At 34.2% G+C, this 18,269-nt stretch overlaps 1 protein-coding gene across 5 annotated transcripts in view; it reads left to right on the top strand.

Annotated features, from left to right (window-relative positions):
* LOC123313815 (KH domain-containing protein akap-1) overlaps positions 1 to 18,187 on the top strand; it is a 30,064-nt gene extending 11,877 nt beyond the window's left edge. For 2 of the 5 annotated variants that reach the window (XM_044898847.1, XM_044898848.1), the window contains exons 2-8: positions 7,708 to 7,737; positions 12,281 to 13,836; positions 14,595 to 14,960; positions 15,685 to 15,862; positions 15,980 to 16,195; positions 16,330 to 16,460; positions 16,643 to 18,187. In XM_044898847.1, coding sequence (XP_044754782.1) covers positions 12,322 to 13,836; positions 14,595 to 14,960; positions 15,685 to 15,862; positions 15,980 to 16,195; positions 16,330 to 16,460; positions 16,643 to 16,744 — 2,508 coding nt within the window. In that variant the 5' untranslated portion in view covers positions 7,708 to 7,737; positions 12,281 to 12,321 and the 3' untranslated portion in view covers positions 16,745 to 18,187. The remainder of the gene's footprint in view (positions 1 to 7,707; positions 7,738 to 12,280; positions 13,837 to 14,594; positions 14,961 to 15,684; positions 15,863 to 15,979; positions 16,196 to 16,329; positions 16,461 to 16,642) is intronic. The other 3 variants (XM_044898846.1, XM_044898845.1, XM_044898849.1) reach the window with 2 other exon arrangements.
* Positions 18,188 to 18,269: the final 82 nt, after the last annotated feature.

The raw sequence follows: 18,269 nt of genomic DNA, 5'->3' as shown, positions 1-18,269 counted from the left end.
TTCCAATTCTTCCATAATTTTTTTTCGCGCTTCTCACTTTTTCAGTAGGTTTTATTCTCGCTTATTTATCGAAATATGTCGATAAAAAATCCCATTTTTTCTGTGGATACAAGCTGGTCGCTTTTTCAATTTAAGAATAATAAAATGAGATTCATTCTTTTTTGTAACACGTTAATTAAATGTAACCAAGTTGAATTTCACGCATGGGAGTGCTCGGAGCGTGATTTTAGAGTAATTAACGAAACCATTCTTTTTAATATGCGCTGCTCGAATCAAGTTCATTAAAAATATCAGGCAACTGTCACTGCCACCCAAACATCTTGAAGTATTGCCAATATACTTGGTAGTTCCCGCCATTTTCTACGTAGCCTACTATGCCTTTTTCTACCTCCCTCAGGTACTTGTCCTCATTCTTTTGTATTTTACAACAATACTTGCCGTGAAAAGTACCTATCTACTTTGAGCCTATTGCACCAACAAGGTTTAAAATTTCGCGAATGCGAATACTGTAGAGTGAAATTCGAGGAATCAGAGACCTTGACAATGTTTCGCATAATTTTGCGAACCAGAATATTGGGAATGCCAATGCATCCATATGTATTTACATCCAAAGAAAAACATCGACGTTCTTCAATCATAGATATAGCGAACTTGAATGATTTTTTATGAGTTGAATGATTTTTTATGAGTAAATAGAGATTTATGTTTTTTTTATTCATCTGAAGACGATTCTGAATTCATTATTATTTCTCAGACAAAATATAGGTCGAGTGAATGATATCAAAGGTCTTCTTAATCTGAATGGTACCTAGTGCATATTCGAAAATTTATATTGGAAGCGATAAAGTTATCTCAGTAAATCATCAAACAATATCATGAATTTCAATGAATGGAATAATTGACCACAAAGATAGTTTTAAGAGAAATCAACTTGGTGAATTCTTTAGAGAGGTTGTATCTGGATCTGAAAGGAATATTTTAGATCGAGTAAGCCCATTGCCGATATATCTGAACAATTGTATTTTGACGGAAATAAATAAAAACAAATCCAGAAATTATGAGGACACCCACAGTCACAGTCTAGAAATACGAATTCTTACATTCATGCCAAATTCATGAAAATTTTCCGTTCCCTTCTGCACATACAATAAAACGGAGAGAACAAAAATTTATTACCTGTAGAGTAGACACCCTGTCAATAATTCTTGAAAGCAACCCGGTTATATGAAGAATTTCAAATCCCATCCCCAACACTTGGTAAACCTCCTTCCAATACTATCTAGGTAATGACATTCGGAAAGGTCTATTCTGTTAGCTGACTGAAACTTTGGGCCTATTCTCTGTACCAAACATGTATTTCTTTGAAGAAATATACCTACTCACAATCTTTCACAGATTATCGAAAACTATACTCTCATTTGGTTCGACCTAAACTTTTTATTTTAGGCATTTTATGAAGTTTGAGGAGGGCTTCATACCCCTAGATTATTATTGCTTTTCTACATAAATTAATAATTACTGTAACAAATATTCGATGCTGTATTGAAGTCGGAAATAAAGATAATAATATAAATATAACTTCAAGGCAAAATCGCATTGCCAAATACGCAATTTTTTTCTTTTAGTGGTAGTGATGTGAATTTTGAAGCACCAAATGCCCATCATTCAGCCTATCTAGAAAACGCACATATTAATGAATCAAAATTCACAATGAGATACTCGTTATACTTACTATTGGATTAAGGAACCTATTTGATGTTTTCAATTTTTTGCAAATTTGTGGGATTGACATTTTCCAGTGGAATTCGAAACTTGAAGACTCAACACTTTTCGCATGAGGATATTGTCAATGATATTCCAACCAATTTCCATAGACCCAGGTCGGTGCAAAGTCTGTTATCTCCCTCATTCATGATTCACCGGACTGTTAAAGTCGTTTGGCTTGGAAAATATTTCATTAACGTAACATAATTGAGTTATGCTACGGGTTACTCCTTTAACATTGACTTTTCTAACGCTGGTTCTTTCCTTGTGAACCAGTTCTGTGTAGTTGGTCGCTATCTGGCAAGGTAGACAATTTCCATACCGGTTATTAGGAAACCGATCGAATAAATCAATTAAAATCCTATTTGAGGTGCTGGTCGAAATCGATTGTGGACGGGTTCATATCACCAAGATATTGCAAAAATTCCGTTTGGATCATGATACTTTCTTCTGCAAAACTCTTATAACCTATCATTGCGAAAATCCACTATTTGTATGATGAGGGCTGTGGTGTATTGAATAAATTAGCAATGATTAAAAACGACTATGACGTATACTTTTAATCTTTCATTTGCTACAATACAACTGAACTCTTTTTGCAACGGAGAACAATTAGGATCAAACAAGATTAAGTGGGGAGTTTAACGCATGACAATATTAATCTTTATAACCAATATATTACATTCTTCCCCCCTACGAGAAAATCTGAGTTATATGAATTTTTAAAAATATCACAATTCAACATAAGTAAATTTAACTTATTTTAGCTATAAGCACTCAAAAGAATATCACAAATTAATCAATGAAAATTTAACATATCACATCAAAATTTATCACAGCAAAATATCATAAAAACATACATCCATTAAACATTATTCAGCTTGGAATCTCTCCGGAGGCTTTCTCACTCTCTTAGGTCTATCAGTCTTATCTAATATTACATTTTCATTACTTTTAAATACATTTTCATTACTTTCAAATACATTTTTATCATTTTCACATACATTTTTATTCTTTGTTTCTTTTTCAAAATTACTAACAATTCTCTCCGATGGGTAAACAATATTCTCTGAAGTTTTTCTCAATTGATTAGCATGACGTTTCCAACATCTGTCTAACTCTAAAATATGGACTAGAAATGTTACTCTTCCAATTTTTCTCCTAATTTTACCTTTAATCCAATTTGTTTTATTAACGTCTCGATAATCTTTTACCAAAACTAAATCATTTAAAATGGTCTCTGGCAATATTCAGGCTATCAATAAATCCATTTTTTCTTGGGTTTTTCTGGGTAACAATATCGAGTTTTCATCGCATTCTGAAAACTATGCATTGTTTCAAAACTGCCGTGAAAATACCATTAAATATCCCAATTAAAGGGTTACGATCAATGAATTGCATAAAGCGTTGCATTAATCCTAAACGACTATCGTAAAATGCCAAAAATTACGATCTATTTCTTCCCTTTTTCGTTTTGGTACGTTGATAATACCCTCTTAAAAATAATTGATAAATCGCATATTATTGCCAATATTTTCGTGTTAGTTGAAAGTTGCAAGATAATATTGATTGAATTAATTTAGGTCTGATAAAAACCTTGCCTTTCTTACGTCAATAAATACAGGTCGCCAATAGAGATATCGGAAATTGTGAAGGTTTTCGACACGAAACGTTTTTTATGTCATTTCGTCTTACTCCAGAAAGCTTTCAATTACTTTGGAGTTTTATATTGAAAGCTATATATTTCAATAAACCCTCCAGGCATCCAGAGAATTCATTTTCATCCGTGTTACGGTAGCAATGAGGGCTATAAACATGTCACTTCCGTTGTCCTTCGAGTGTGTATGGAATTTTGATTAGCTTCAAAATCTGCCTAAATTCTTCGAAGTACCAAAATTTACGCGTCTTGTATGTAAAAAGGCATTATCAACAATATTTTTTATTCATGCTGGAATTATTTGTTTAGACAATTATTCAATCGAAAAAACAATATTTCACTGGATTATAAGCATATTTTCAAGGGTATAAAATTTAATACTGGAAAGAACCTATAATCATAGAAGAGTCTACACAATTCGATAGTGTGCACTTGAGATGGTTACACCAGATACAAATTCTAATCTCCTATTTCCTGTCAGTATATTGTTCCCAAATATTCGATAGTCCATTCTCTGGGGTATCCCGTTTCATGAAGGGGTGTGTAGTAGAGAAAAGAAAAAGATAGTTGAGTACATTGACGCTATTTCCTTTTTTTATCAATAAAGTTTTCAAAATGAGAGTTTAACACCCTTTCCATCATGACCCCTCAGAAACAGGTAAATTTTCGACAATATCGACAGAATTTTACTGAAACAGATGAAATTCAGTTTGCATAGGTAACAGGATATAAAAAGTTGTGGCTCTGACAGAATTCATCACATCATAAATTTTTTTTTTTGGAATAGCCATATCCTCTATAAAAGTGGTAATTTCACAGAATTTGTTGTTTGTTCACTTCGAGAAACGGAGACTTTTGTTGTTTCAATAAGACTTTTCGTGAACTCGTGCAACGCTGTGCAGTGCTACTGGGTTGAAACCAGTGTATTAAATCTTCTGATCTACTTTCAATCTTGTAATGAATTTTAATTAGGCCGCAAAAGCTACCAACTTCAGTGCGTCCTCCATTTTTCTTCGTCAATTTCATCGGAAAAGAATTGAACGGTTTACCTCAACATTCTCTTGGCGATCGATGGCAACCTAGGTCGATATATTGCTCAATTTGCGCTTGATCTTGTAGGTCTTCTTCGTGGGTAAGCACTCTGAGATGCTCACCGCTAGCCGGTTCTCGAGACTGTCTAATGATCTTTCGTTAATTAGTCAATTAATCGGTGTACGTGGCATGAATCGTTAAAAGTCTGTGTTTGTGTGGTAGAACATCGGGAAATTACTACTCGCCGATCTGTTTTTGGTAAGAATAACCGGTATCTGCACAGAGTTCAGTGATTTATTTCATATTTTGTAAAGTTAAACGTTAATGATCATCAATAGATCGAATTCCAATTCACAAGGCTCGTCTCAGTCTGTCATAGCCAATTTTTTTCATGTCCTTGACAAATGGATATGAAGATAGTGATTCTAAGTTAAAAAATCAAAGAGATAGTTTGTTGTGGGGGACAAATAATATCTTTATAAATTCAAAAATTGTGTCTACAGATATTCGTGAAAGAAAACATAAATTAGCACATTGATATGATTGTCATTTTTACTTTAAAAATGAGAAAAATATTTAGTTTTCAAGAAGAAAAAAATGTTGAAAGTTTCATTCGAGGCAATAATTCTGAATTAGTATACGTTCATTGTTATCATGCTTGTGAATTTTTCATTATTTCTTCTGCATCTCCAAAATTAAATTTTTGATGTTGTTAGGTGTTATTGTGTTTGATCAAGATAACGATTCCAGTAAAGTTTAATATTTGTTATTGTCGCTAGCTTTTTGTGTAAGGTACACATAATTCGCGTGGCGTTATTTGATCCATTTCCTTGTTTGGGGATGTATGTTTGGCTGTTTTTTTTATAAACAAGATAAGTGATTATTACTAACACTTTTCTTGTTCTTGAATGGACTTTTATCGTTCCGTATACCTACGTTTTTCGAGTCGGCAAGAGAAAATAGTTTATGTGCAACTAGAGTCTAATCGTTTTCTATATGTACAGGATGGGCAAAATTCGTTGTCTACTGAGAGGATCTCGCGAACTATGGCAGCTAGAAGAAAACGGATGACACATTTCCGAGATCTTTTTCGGAGAAACAAAGAATGGTGAAAACCGCAGCCTCCTACGATACTTCGTTTTTGAGTTTGACAATTTCCTAAAGTTCTCATGACTTTTTTTTTTCTTTGAAGTTACAAATCTGAAACTTGAACCTTCTACAGGCACTTATTTACGTAAAATCCACTGATGAGCTCAAAATAATTTTTCATTTCTAATCATTAGGTGAACTTTAATTTTTAAAATGCAAACTTTTATTGAATTTGTTATTTTTGAATTGGAAAAAATCTTTCATCAGTAGATTCTACGTATGAAAGTGCCTAAGAAGGTTCAAGTTTCAGATCTGTAACTGCAATGACAAAAAAGTTATGAGAACTTTACGAAATCGTCAAAATCTCAATTTCTGTTTATAACTCGAAATCTAAAAATGATAGGCCGATTCTGTTTTCAGAATTGGATTAGTCATGAAAACAGAAGTACAGAATGTGTCATCCGTTTTCTTCTAGCTGCTATAGTTCTCGAGATCCCCTCAGCAGACAATGAATTTTGTCCACCCTGTATATCAGATTAGAATTACATACTTTAATCTTTAAAATTCTTTAGTTAATTTTTTTCCTTTTCTAATATCCAATTAATGAAACTATAGGTAGTATCTAAACTTTCTTTTGAATCTTTGACCATTTCCATACTAGAAATAGTGATCTTCTTGCCGGTAGTTAGTACGACATGAAATATTTTTCGTACGATTGAAATTCTGAATGCTGTAACTGCTCTCCCTCAACTATATTGATGCCTTATCTATATCCGTAAATATCGTCAAAAATTCCACTTCTGTTTTCCTATCTATACTGCTTATCAGAATGCAAACAGAATACACAAAGCCACAAAATAATTAATCTTCAAAATCGATTTGGCGGGGAATTCTATGGAATTGGATTGGAAGAGTGTGTCAAGGGTTTCATTTTGTAAGATAAGGAAGAATGTCTAAATCGACGAATATTCTGAGTATAAAATATCTTTGGAAACGATCATTTTTGTCCTCGTGTCATATTTTTCATTTTATGACTTCCTTCGTACACTATCATTATTCGAGTTTAAATAATGATTCCCTTTCAGAAGACGAATACTAGTTATTGAAATACTCCTAATTGTCCATTAATTTCTACTATTGGTATTTCTTATTATTGTTCCTTGACTTGCATTTGCAGATGATCGTAACAAAAACCAATTATGGTGTTATTTCTTCAGAATTACTCTTTCAAAAATAGTTCAATAACAATTTCATTATGATAGTACTGTCAAATATTTATCTATTTGAGAATACGAATTGAGATGACTTTTCAAACGACCTGAACATGGTATTTTCATAACAATATAGGAATTTCTACATTGTTTCCTGATTGAAACTTACGAATTTGAAATTTTGTTTGTCCGAAATATCAATAGGAACTTTAGAAGACCCAGTTGCAGGAGAGTGCGTTAAAATTTAATGCTCCATTAAAATTTTACACCTACAATATTCCCTTTAAAATTTAAAGGGGCATTAAATTTAATGGATGTTCCAGCAACTAGGCTTTGAAATAAGTGATCTGGATAAATTAAAGGGAGCGTGGAATATTGAAGACATTCGTGTTTGTCATTGTAAACGTGATTTTTTCTTTATATCCTGTATATACAGTGGTTCCCAAACTTTATAGGTATTATATTTGAACCTATTTTTAAGGTTCAAAGAGTTTTTTCTTCAATGATTGCTGTGTTTTCGAGGTCGAAAACTATGACTATCAATGAGATTCCAATAAAATGAAGATATTATACCAAGGTTAAATTCGCAATTCGTATAGTCAACTGTTCTATATTGCGTTCCTATTTTTTTGGCGGAAGTGATGGGTATTTAGTCATATTAAATTCATAATGGCTTATAAGCCTGACGAGACCGGAAATGCCGGTAGTCTATCTCGAAATCCGAAGGCAGATAAAAAGTTGTAACAATTTCGCAATACAAATGGTTGACTAAATAGCTATCTCTTTCATCGCTTCCTCACTTTGCAACATTATCAGTGCTTATTCGCAAAAGTTTGGAAGGTTTTAAAACAGTATTGACAATTTTTAAGTCGATTCTGCTTGCAATTTTGATTCTTTTGATCTCGGTTAGAATTGCTTTACTTTTACTGATACAGAGAACTTATTACATTACAGGAAGGTCCTAGATCCGTTCTTGCGATCATGGTAAGAGCCAAAATTAACCCTTGAGAGCACTTCATCATCTTCAATGCTTTCTTAACTCTAATCCTGGATTCAGTAGCGGTGCAATCCCGATCATCTCTCTCATTCATTTTGTGATTATAACTTCCAAAATATCCAACTTTTAGGAGAAATTTAACGGACGTAACCCTCTGAGAAATATTAACCGTAGACGCGTGTTTCGGGCTTTCGGCCCTCATCAGTACGGTCAAATCCTCCTCCATGAATTTTAGACAATATTTTCGATATTTGTAATCTGCCCGGATCTCGGATGAGCAGCTGCAAATCGTAGGATGGACAAAATTAGGCTGCCTTTCATTTCTGAAGGGCAGCTGCAGTTAGGGACAGCACGCGTTGTAGATGGATTATTTTCCTATCTACCTGATGCTGGGACTTGTGCCTCCTAGGGCCTACGATTCTTTCGTTTCATTTTTTACCGAATGAATTCTTAGTGAATTTCGAAGCTTACTCACTCTGTATGGTGAAAATCTTTCGGAAAAGTTGATCGAATTGATTCTTGTGACGTCACTAGTAGCTGTATCAATAAACTATTCATCAACCTAAAGATGGTCTTGTAATTTTGTACATTCATTTTTATAATGTGTAAAAGCCTCAAGGCTGAAGAGATGCATCGTTTTCAAAGCTTTATTATAAGCTCAATCAAAAACTACCATCTGGTCGTGACTACCATCTTAATCTTCCACGTTGTGACTTCTATCACTACACTTTCATTTTTTTTCGACTGTGCCATAAAACAAAAATCAAATTTTCATATTGATCACATCAAAGCTAATTCTTTGCAAAAATCTCTAAAGGCTTGGAAAATCCCCTGAATAATATCTCGATTCTTCTAAATTTAACATGATTCACCAGGTAATTTAGTGTCAATGGGAAGCATTATAAGAGTATCGAATGAAGAATTGTTATCGTTGGTTGTGAATAATGCAATTATCCGAAGAGATCACGATAAGATTGAAATAGTCGAGCTCAATTAACGCTAAGTTTTGGTATGATGGCACTCGTTCCATTGTATTTATCTGCAGGCTTTGCATTCAGTAATTTTCTCACTAAAACCACTAGATAATTTCTTCGATACATTCAACACGGCCACATAAAAGCTCTAACGATGCTGGCCAGACTAGTTTTTCCTTTATACATCAATACACCTTCAATAGCAAGAATGCAAGAAAGCTTCGTTCTTTATCTGTGATCTACCTAATCTGAAAGCAATTTAATTGGCGTAAACGGTACTGCTTTCTCCGATTACTACTACGGACGTTTATTACCATCAATTGTGAGAAACCGAGACATAATTATCAATTTGAAGTTGTCTGTACATATTAGCTTTGTTGAATGGGAAACTGATGGCTAGACTAATAATAATTGTATCATTGGAAAACAGCAATAAGAAATAGGGATTTTATTGTTAAAGCTGGTTTTTTACAAACTTTTATTCAACTTAATTTTAATAAAATTCATTCGTTGGATAGATTTTTCCCGACAATGTGAATTTTGAAATGCCTGTCGTGAAGGAATTTACTAAAACAATCTATATATCGAACACAGAGCCTATTCTATTTTACCTATTTTTTGACATTTAATTTTTTCAACTTGATTACTGGACACCTGTATAAGAGTCAGGCCAAGCAGAGATCCCTGGAATCCCACAGTCAGGGCTGTTTGTTGACCTTGAAATACCATGAAGGTTCATTGGAGCAGCTGGCCATATAGGCGTAGCAGGATTTTTTGAGAGAGGGGGCTTGCTAGGTTGAAAATTTTGTCGATTAAGGGGAATTTTTGAGGTGGCTATTCCAACCCTGTCTCTCATCTGTCGACGCCTATATGGCTGGCCAGGGTGAGCACCAAAGTATCAAATTGTTCAAAGTTAACAGTGGAAAGAGCATGGAGGTTAACATCTGCTTGAACTGAACCTTCAATAACAGGCAGTGAGGCAGCTATCCAGCATTGTGCGATAACACAACCCGCAAGGGCCTAGCCTAGAGCCTATAGGAACACACCCTAACTAACGCTTGAAAAGATTCGTGAAATTTTCGCTGTCATGCTTCACCAAGAAGCTGCTGCTGCCACGAGCTGCACTTCGCATCATTTTTGGAACGCTGAGGGGGTACTATCGGTACAAATAATCTACCACAGACACAGCCAAAAAATATTGTGGAAGGTACTAAAACATGAAATCAAAATGGCCGTAGTTCTTGAATCCTGAATCCTAACAAATCGACCGCAATCTTATCTTATCTCTTTTTATATCATACAAATTTCCGTAATTTACGCTGAATGAAAACGTAACAGAATTGGGGGGATACGCGCCACCCTCCTTCTATTTCAGAATCCGACGCGTCCTACCCGAAGATTTGACGATTTTTTGCCCGTCTGCGTCTGTGACCTTCGGTAATACGTTCCTAGTAACCTTGAATTTCCCTCCACATCGATTTTCCAGGGCCCTCCAGACCTTTCCACTTGATGAATTTACAGGCGGCGAGTGGAATCCCAAGAGATAATGTTTTTCTTGATTCTGAAGATAAGTGCGTGCGGAAATAATGCTTATTTTGAAAAACGGATTATCTTCATGTTCTTGGATATACAGGGTATACTTATCCACTTTGGCTGGGTATCTCTCTTATCTTTAAAGATCGAGGATTGCGGTTTCTACGATATGTTTGTTTTTTTTTTAATAGAACACCCTTTATATTAATTCCTGTATTCATTAGGCATGAAGCGGGCTTTACAAAAATATAGAATTGTATTAATTTTTCGTCAAAAACAACATTGGAGTTTAGATTTTTTCAAATATTTTCTTTAGTGTCTAATTATAATAGGTAGGGTTCAGCTAATTTTTTTGGAACAAAAAGCAAAATACCAAAAACTTCACGCTCACACGTGTTGTGGATTGAGCACATGCTTTTTTCCACATCATACTCATTATTATTAATTTTAACAGATAGAGCCCATGTCTGAAATATGTCCTGAGCATGGATAAGGAAGTTGTAAATTTTCAATCTATTAACAACGTAGGTAGGACGACAGTAAGTAACTGTATCGAAAACGTAGAGCTATTGGCCGTTGATCTCTGTTCAAAATCGCACACCGACCGCTGCGATACCGGAGAGCAGATCATCTATGAACTCCCAAGAGTATATGCGAACCGTTAGATGATTATGGTGCAAGCTAATCCATCAATCACTAATCTACCTTAAAATCTTCGTGGTTAATAACGAAAATGCATATTTATTACCAAGTGGGATTCTGCAGGGTTCTGTATTTGGATCGTTTTAATTCTTTCCGCTGATTGAATTCATATTCCCTCTCACAGATGGTGAACTCACTTAATTTTCCAGTCAACAAATGATGAATTATCGTCCACCTTATCATTTTGTGCCGAATATACTTAGTCCAAAAATATTATCGCAAAAATTATAATTAATCGGTGTCGTACGGAACCTCGATTAACGTCTAAATTACTGAACCTTCAAACGTATTAGGTCATTTTTCATTTGCTGTAGGGTCAATGCGAATATTTTCGCCTGCGTTACAAATTTATCGAAATGTCAAATGTTCTTTTTGGTGTTATACAATATCGAATGTCTTCGATATGTTAAGTAGCGACCTCGGCCATTTGAGATGTATTTACATAATATAGTCTCGTCTGAACATTGCGGAATTTCTACAAGATTTTAATTTAGGCGATTTGGATTTAAATATCTGTTTGTTGCCAAAACGTTCATTAAGTATGATTCTGTTGAAAAACTTATATCGCTTAATTTCCATGATCATTTTAGACTTGAATACCATCGGTTTCCAAGGTAAACTCACTAATCCGAGCTTTGAATACAACCAAGACCTCGAAGCTTCTTGGTGTCAATTATTATGTGGATATCGAAATGCGCTATATTCCCTTGATTTGCTTATAATTTATTCATGAAAAGAAAAACACGAATAGATAAATGTCACGACAACAAACTGCTCTGCATGAGGAGCAGTTTTATCAGGGTTGGGATTTCAAAGATTAAACTTGTTTTCCTGAAAATGTAATACATGACACCTATTTGGTATTTCATTCCTACTGAAACGATGATAAGCAAAGCTTTTGCTGTTCCAAGCGTAATTTGATCAGGTGAAATAACGTCGGATAACAATGAAAACACATAGAAAAAGGTCATTAACTGACATTATAAAATATTGCGGTGAAATATCTTCCGTTTCCGGTGAATTCGTTAAATATTTCTTCAAACATCAATTTTTCACAAAAGTTTCATACATGAACCAAATTGATGATCACCGTGTGCTGTTTAATAAATTACACGTTCGCTATCAATTATTTCCTTGTACGGTAATGAAACAAACAGAAAGCTATCTAGATCTAAGTCATAAATCTTAAATGAAACATTCGTACTATAATAGACACCACTCCAAAAAATTTTTCATGGAAGAATATATTATATCACAATTAGAATGTAGGCAAGACAAGAAAGCTTGGGTCAGAAACAAATTTATAATTTTTTCTTTGCAGGAGGTCCTCACTGAAAAAGTCAACCGTGGATCGTTCAAGCTATGGCCCCACTCACTTCATCTCAGTTGTTGATGCTGAGCGTGCCAGCCGTCGCCGTTCTACTCAATTATTTGTGGTTCAAAAGGAGGAGAATTGGAGCACCAAGTGACCCTGGTGACAAGGAAACGCCTAAAACTGACGCTTCCGTTGAGACTGTGAGAAATTCATCTGTACCTCTAGACATTGAATCGAAATCGTCGCAAAGCAAGTGCATTTCGAATAACGCTAAAGAGTCATCGTCAGCTCCCTTCCAGAAGATCTCCCAAGAACTGTCTTGCGTCGAGGATAGCCCGAATAGAGGCTTCAGTCGCTCGTTTTCGGCGCCAATTCCGATAGTTTTGCCAAAAGAACTACGTCTGACCAGAACTTTGAACATTTCTGACGAAGAGTTGGATCAACAAATCGAAAAACTTAAATCGTCTGTGAAAAAGACCGATCCCTTTGAGCTTATAAACTTGGGAAAAAGCTCAGGTAGCACTTCTCCCTCCCAGAAGTCGAACGGCCAGAATTCTATTCTACCAAGTAATCATCTGAATACCCCAGAAATTATAAAAGTTCGTGACACAGACGGTACACCTACCAAAGTCTCTAACCAGAGTCTAGAAGTAGTCGTTTGTGAGAATATTGTTGAAGGAATTGACAAAAATATCTCAAATTCTCCCTGTGTAGAAGGAGAGGAAGAACTTACCCTTGAGCAAGAAGATAAGGTTGACTGTTGCCAAGAGACTGGTGAAAAAATTGTAGCCAACGAGGAAACCCAACTAGATACTGATCCTCTCTGCCAAGAAATATCTGCAGAAGACATCCCAGAAGAAGATAAAGAATCTTGCAGAGAAAATACTGAAGAACTCGTCCAAATAGTTCAACAAGAAACAGTTCCTCCATCTGAGAAAACAATTCTTGAACAGGCTACTCCTTGTGAAGAAATGACGTCCACTAGCAATAAAGAAATCTCCGAAGATTCTCCTCACTCCCCGTGTATAGAAAACATGAATTCTGTCGACAATACAGATTCAGTACAGCAATCTCCTCCCACCTTAATTCAAAAAGTTGATGCATTCGTTTGTTCTCGAAGCACTGAGGTAACATCATCTGTTGAAGAATTAACTATCGCTGATAATGTAGATAAGACACTCCCGGTAGAAAGACATTGTTCTGTTGAAGAAAAAACTAGCTCTACTGAAGAGAGACATAGCTCTACAGAAGAAGGACCCGCTTCTGCAGATCGAGTATCTGGCACCGGCACAGGGGCAATTCCTAAAAAGATAAAGAAGAAGAAATTCAAGAAACTTGATTGTGATTTGAAGGATTTAGGAAAAAAATTGAGGGAAAAAAAAGTACACCCCAAAAACGAAGTGCCAGAGAAAAGGATAGAGGGGCAAAAGAGCAGGAGCGACAGTGGTTGCGAAAGAGAAGAGGCAAATGCACACAGCAGTGGCAGACAATCGGCTAATGAGAGTCCTTCTGATGCAATGATGGTTCCTAGTAGTTCACTCAGCAGTTTGAACGAGAGCGAGGTATGTTATTGATATTGTGATTTAATAATTAATTCATTTCTTCAGCTTCAGACTGATCTTGAATCGAGAAAAAAAGGAAAAGGTTTGATATAATGCCCATTTTACACCTCAGGTTGACGCAGAAAATTTGTGTCTGTACTTGTAAATCAATAATTTCTTGAAAGTTCCCTTTCTCAAAATTTTAGTCCAATCAATGACGCTATTTTTTTTTTCAAGGATATTTTCGGCCATAAGTATGTTTCAATTATCCATTTCTCTTATCATCAAATAAAAACGCGGCTATTATTCAACTTATCTTTCACTCTGAAACCATTACCAGCCTACTTTTGTAATTACTCAGTTTTTGAAAAACTTCAACAGTTTCTTTCTATGTTATGGAATTAATGTACTGTAAGATGAATAACTATTTGTCAGGAATTCATGCATTTGAGGTGACTTTTGAACTAACATTCTGCTCTTAACTTAATAATAGTGCAAAAAGTTTCATTAGGTTCATACAAGACTACTTGATACTGACTTTTAAATTTGTGCTTTTCACATAAGTATGTGTACAAATAAATTGTGAAATGATTCAGTCATGAACTTGTTTTCAAAATATTCTCATTTTTTCACACGTATTTATTCTTCAAATTATAAATTCGCTCAAAAAGAATGTTTTTTCAGACATCTCTAATGTTCAAAGATCAATGAATACAAACCTTTATTCAGTTTGTCCTAGGATTAAGTGTTGATTCAGCTGTTTTTTATTTATGTTTCAGGGTTCCAATGACAGTGGAAAAGGTTGCAGCGATGTTATAACCCCTCCACCACAAACAAATGAACCCCCAGTAGAAAATGTTCGATCATTTTATGAATTCTTAATTAACAAGAGTCTAGTCGGTAAACTTATTGGAAAACGAGGATCTTTTGTTAATTCAGTTTACACAAAAACAAATGCTCATCTTGTTGTGAAAGGTCACCCTTATGATGATGAACAAAAGGTTTGCATTGTGGAGGGAACGAAAGAATCAATTGCTAAAGCTATGAGGATGGTAAAACAAAGATTTCCAAAAGAAAAACTAGAACCTTTCCTTCCACAAGATCGTATTCCCCCATCTATGAGAATAGATAATTTCGTAAGTACTGTAAGTAATCATATGCTTTCTGCTTCCACTATTTTCTCTATGTTTCGTAATGTGAAGTCCGGTGAAGTGTAATTGTAACTAAGGATATGAAGAATATATCTGATCGTAATCGCATACATGACAATTGTATGTATGAGGTATATTACTATACCTTACTATAAACAAAAATTACTCAATTAGAAGTCAACTCATTGGAAGCTGCCATCCAATAGCTCTTTGCCAATGAAGCCTGAGTTTTTTTATAGTATATGAGTTGCTAGTCTTTCCCCGCACAACGGGGTAAAGATGTAATCTCCATAACTGGAGAACTAATACAATGCTCTTGACAGTTAATCAATAACTATAAGTTATTGATGTTATTTTTAATACAGATTACTGTAGCTCACATTCACAAATTAATTTAGGTAAAATCTAACTTGAAACTTGACTCTTCTCATTTCTTTCAACCTCACTCTTTTTCTTCTCTTCTTCAACTGCTTGATTTGAATTACACATATGCAATTGGGAATTTTGAAGGAATCCACCTTTTCAACATAACTGTTAAAAAGTGAATTTTCTTATACTTGCTCATATAATTACAGAATGCAAAAGAAACCCGAAATAATTCATGAAATTCATGTTTCTTCAGAACATTTCTCATTGCTTTCAAAAAGTGCTTTTTGCCAATTTAGTTAACCACATTTTGATTTAAAAGTTCTTGACTTTGATTTTTTTTTTCCATCAGTTGACCTTACCTGGCGGATTAAATTTGGAGACACATGTGTGTTCTGTGGTTACTCCAAATCACCTCTTTCTTCAACAGCCTGGCCACCCTACATACCCGAACTTTCTCTATATGCATAATCAGATAAATATTCTGTACAGCAGTGAAGATGTACCGCTTTTACCAAAACCTGTGGAGGGTAAGTCTCAATGATAACTTTCATTTATAACCTGCTATAAATTTTGCATTATTAATTATTTCATTCCAATAAATAATTTGGGGTTGTATACTATTTTTGTATTCAATTCTTTTACAGAAAATGTACTGTGTGTAGCCTTTGTTTTACAATGTTGGACAAGGGTAGTGGTTATATCTGCAGACCAAGAAACTGAGACAGCCTACGTGAAAGGTCTGGATTTCGGTGGATATTTCTATGTACATTTTAGTTGTATGAAGCAAATCCGACAAGACTTTTACCTATTGCCCTTCCAAGCTGCCGAGTGTTTCTTAGCTAATATTGAGCCAGTTGATGGTATGTATTTATTAGTTGCGTCAACAAGTTTTGACCAGCTTTCTTGAGCAAAATCGAAGCATTTTGATAAATTTTCCCTTGAAAATAGCAGTATCTGGAATACATTAATTCAACCTTTTTCCTTGATTTTCCAGATGAATGGCCTGAGGAAGCATTTTCATTAGTCCGAAGTTTGACTAATGGATTTATGGTGTACACACATGTAGTTGCACTGACAGATGAAAATATCCCTATAGTTAATTGTCAAGTACTCATTGATATGAAGGTAAATTACTTTTTATTCTTACTTCTTTCTAAATGTTCATGAAAAAAAAAATTTGAAATGTTTCTCTCAGTGAAGAGAAAAGTTGTCTAAATGAAGTCCAAAGTTGAAAATTTAGGTTATTAAAGTTACCCCTTGAACCATACGCCTAACTGGTGTTTAATAATAATTCCATTTTTCTGCAGCCTATTTGGATAAATAAAGAACTCGTGAAACGTGGCTATGCCAGATGGATTGAAGAAAAACCAGCATTGGAAACCAATGAACTTCCTGCTGAGGGATGTTGATTATATCCAGCAAACTTGAGGATGTCAAATGTGAAAGGTAATCTGAACATACCGTTAACAGGTGATACTAAAGTTTGATTTGGTAATTGATCTCTACTCAAGTTTAGCTCAACTTTTATCCATCAACTGAACTGAATTACATCAGTTTCTCATCATTTTGTATAAAGCTCTCGCTAATATTTGACTATTCTTCGATATTAGGTTAAGATAATTGACTGAAAAGTTTAATAAAATGTTGTTGATAATTTTTAAATGATATATAGATTTCTCGTTGCGTTGTTCTATTTTTATTTGATTATTGAGTAAACTTACATTAATTCAATATTTAATAATGTAAGATATCTTAGCTAAATAACTATTAAGGTCATGTAGTCATGGTTTTAATTGTATATTGTGATTTAGTGATTAATTTCATCGTTACATAATGAGTCATTTTATATTAAACTACGATTTTTTTGTATATTGAGTTGAAGCAATATCATGAGTTAGTTTTTTGATGCTTGTGGCAAGTATCGGTAGGTTTTACTACTATTTATTCCTTATTTTATCGTTTTGTCAAGTTCAACTGTAAAGTGATGTTTGTATATTCTGAATAATTTGAAATTATTCCGCGTTTAAATTCTCAGTTTTTCAATCACTCCTTGTCTTATGGATGAGAGTGGAAAAAAGAGAATAAGAATGATTTTTTAAGGATTGACAAGGAATAACATAGACTTTCCTCACTCAGTTTGTGTGGTATACATATGCTCAAAAATATTTGTGAAGCTTCTTTGTTTCAAAAATCAAATTTGATGATATAGCTTATGGAAAACTGCCAAAAATAGAGTATTTTTTCAATTTTGATAATCGTGATGAAAAATGAGTAGTTGGTAACAAAGTGATCTAGTTAATCTCGACGACAATTCATTCCTTTTTATGCCATTTTTTGCATCAACAAATGATGGTTTTCAACTTTATTTAATTTACAATAGTCTTCCAGAAACAGAGATTCCTCATTTCGGTAAACTGGTAAATGAAACTGCATGTACATATTGTACCTAAAAATGTTTTGATTATAAAAATGTATACTAGCTATACAATGTACATTGATTGTATTGGGGTTAAATGAATTATTTTTGACATTTACCATTTCTTATATATCTGAATCTACGACATACAAAAGAAATTTATTGGAGAGATACTATTTTTGCTAAAATACTTCAGAGTTATTGCATGATAAATCTTGACTGTGTATGTTGTTGGTTTAGATATTAACGATTATTTATTCCGCTTTCCAGTAGTTTAGTTTTTTTTCTGCATATGATTATTTTCCTGGAATTTATATGGGTACTGTTTAAGTATATTTTCTCCTACTATTCTGAATATTTTGTACATAGGGAATTCTTTTATATATTATGTATATGTTTTTTGACTATGAATTAGATAATAAACTTTACCCCAAAATATGAGTTTCATTAAAATCCTTTTTGAAGACCTACTCCTAGAAGCTCCACCTCTTCAATAACAAGATCGGACATATGATTTT

Source organism: Coccinella septempunctata, chromosome 5 (genome assembly GCF_907165205.1).
Source record: "Coccinella septempunctata chromosome 5, icCocSept1.1, whole genome shotgun sequence".
NCBI classification, from domain to species: Eukaryota; Metazoa; Arthropoda; class Insecta; order Coleoptera; family Coccinellidae; genus Coccinella; species Coccinella septempunctata.
Note: the sequence above shows the minus strand (reverse complement) of the source record. Positions and strands in the feature narration are given on the sequence as shown.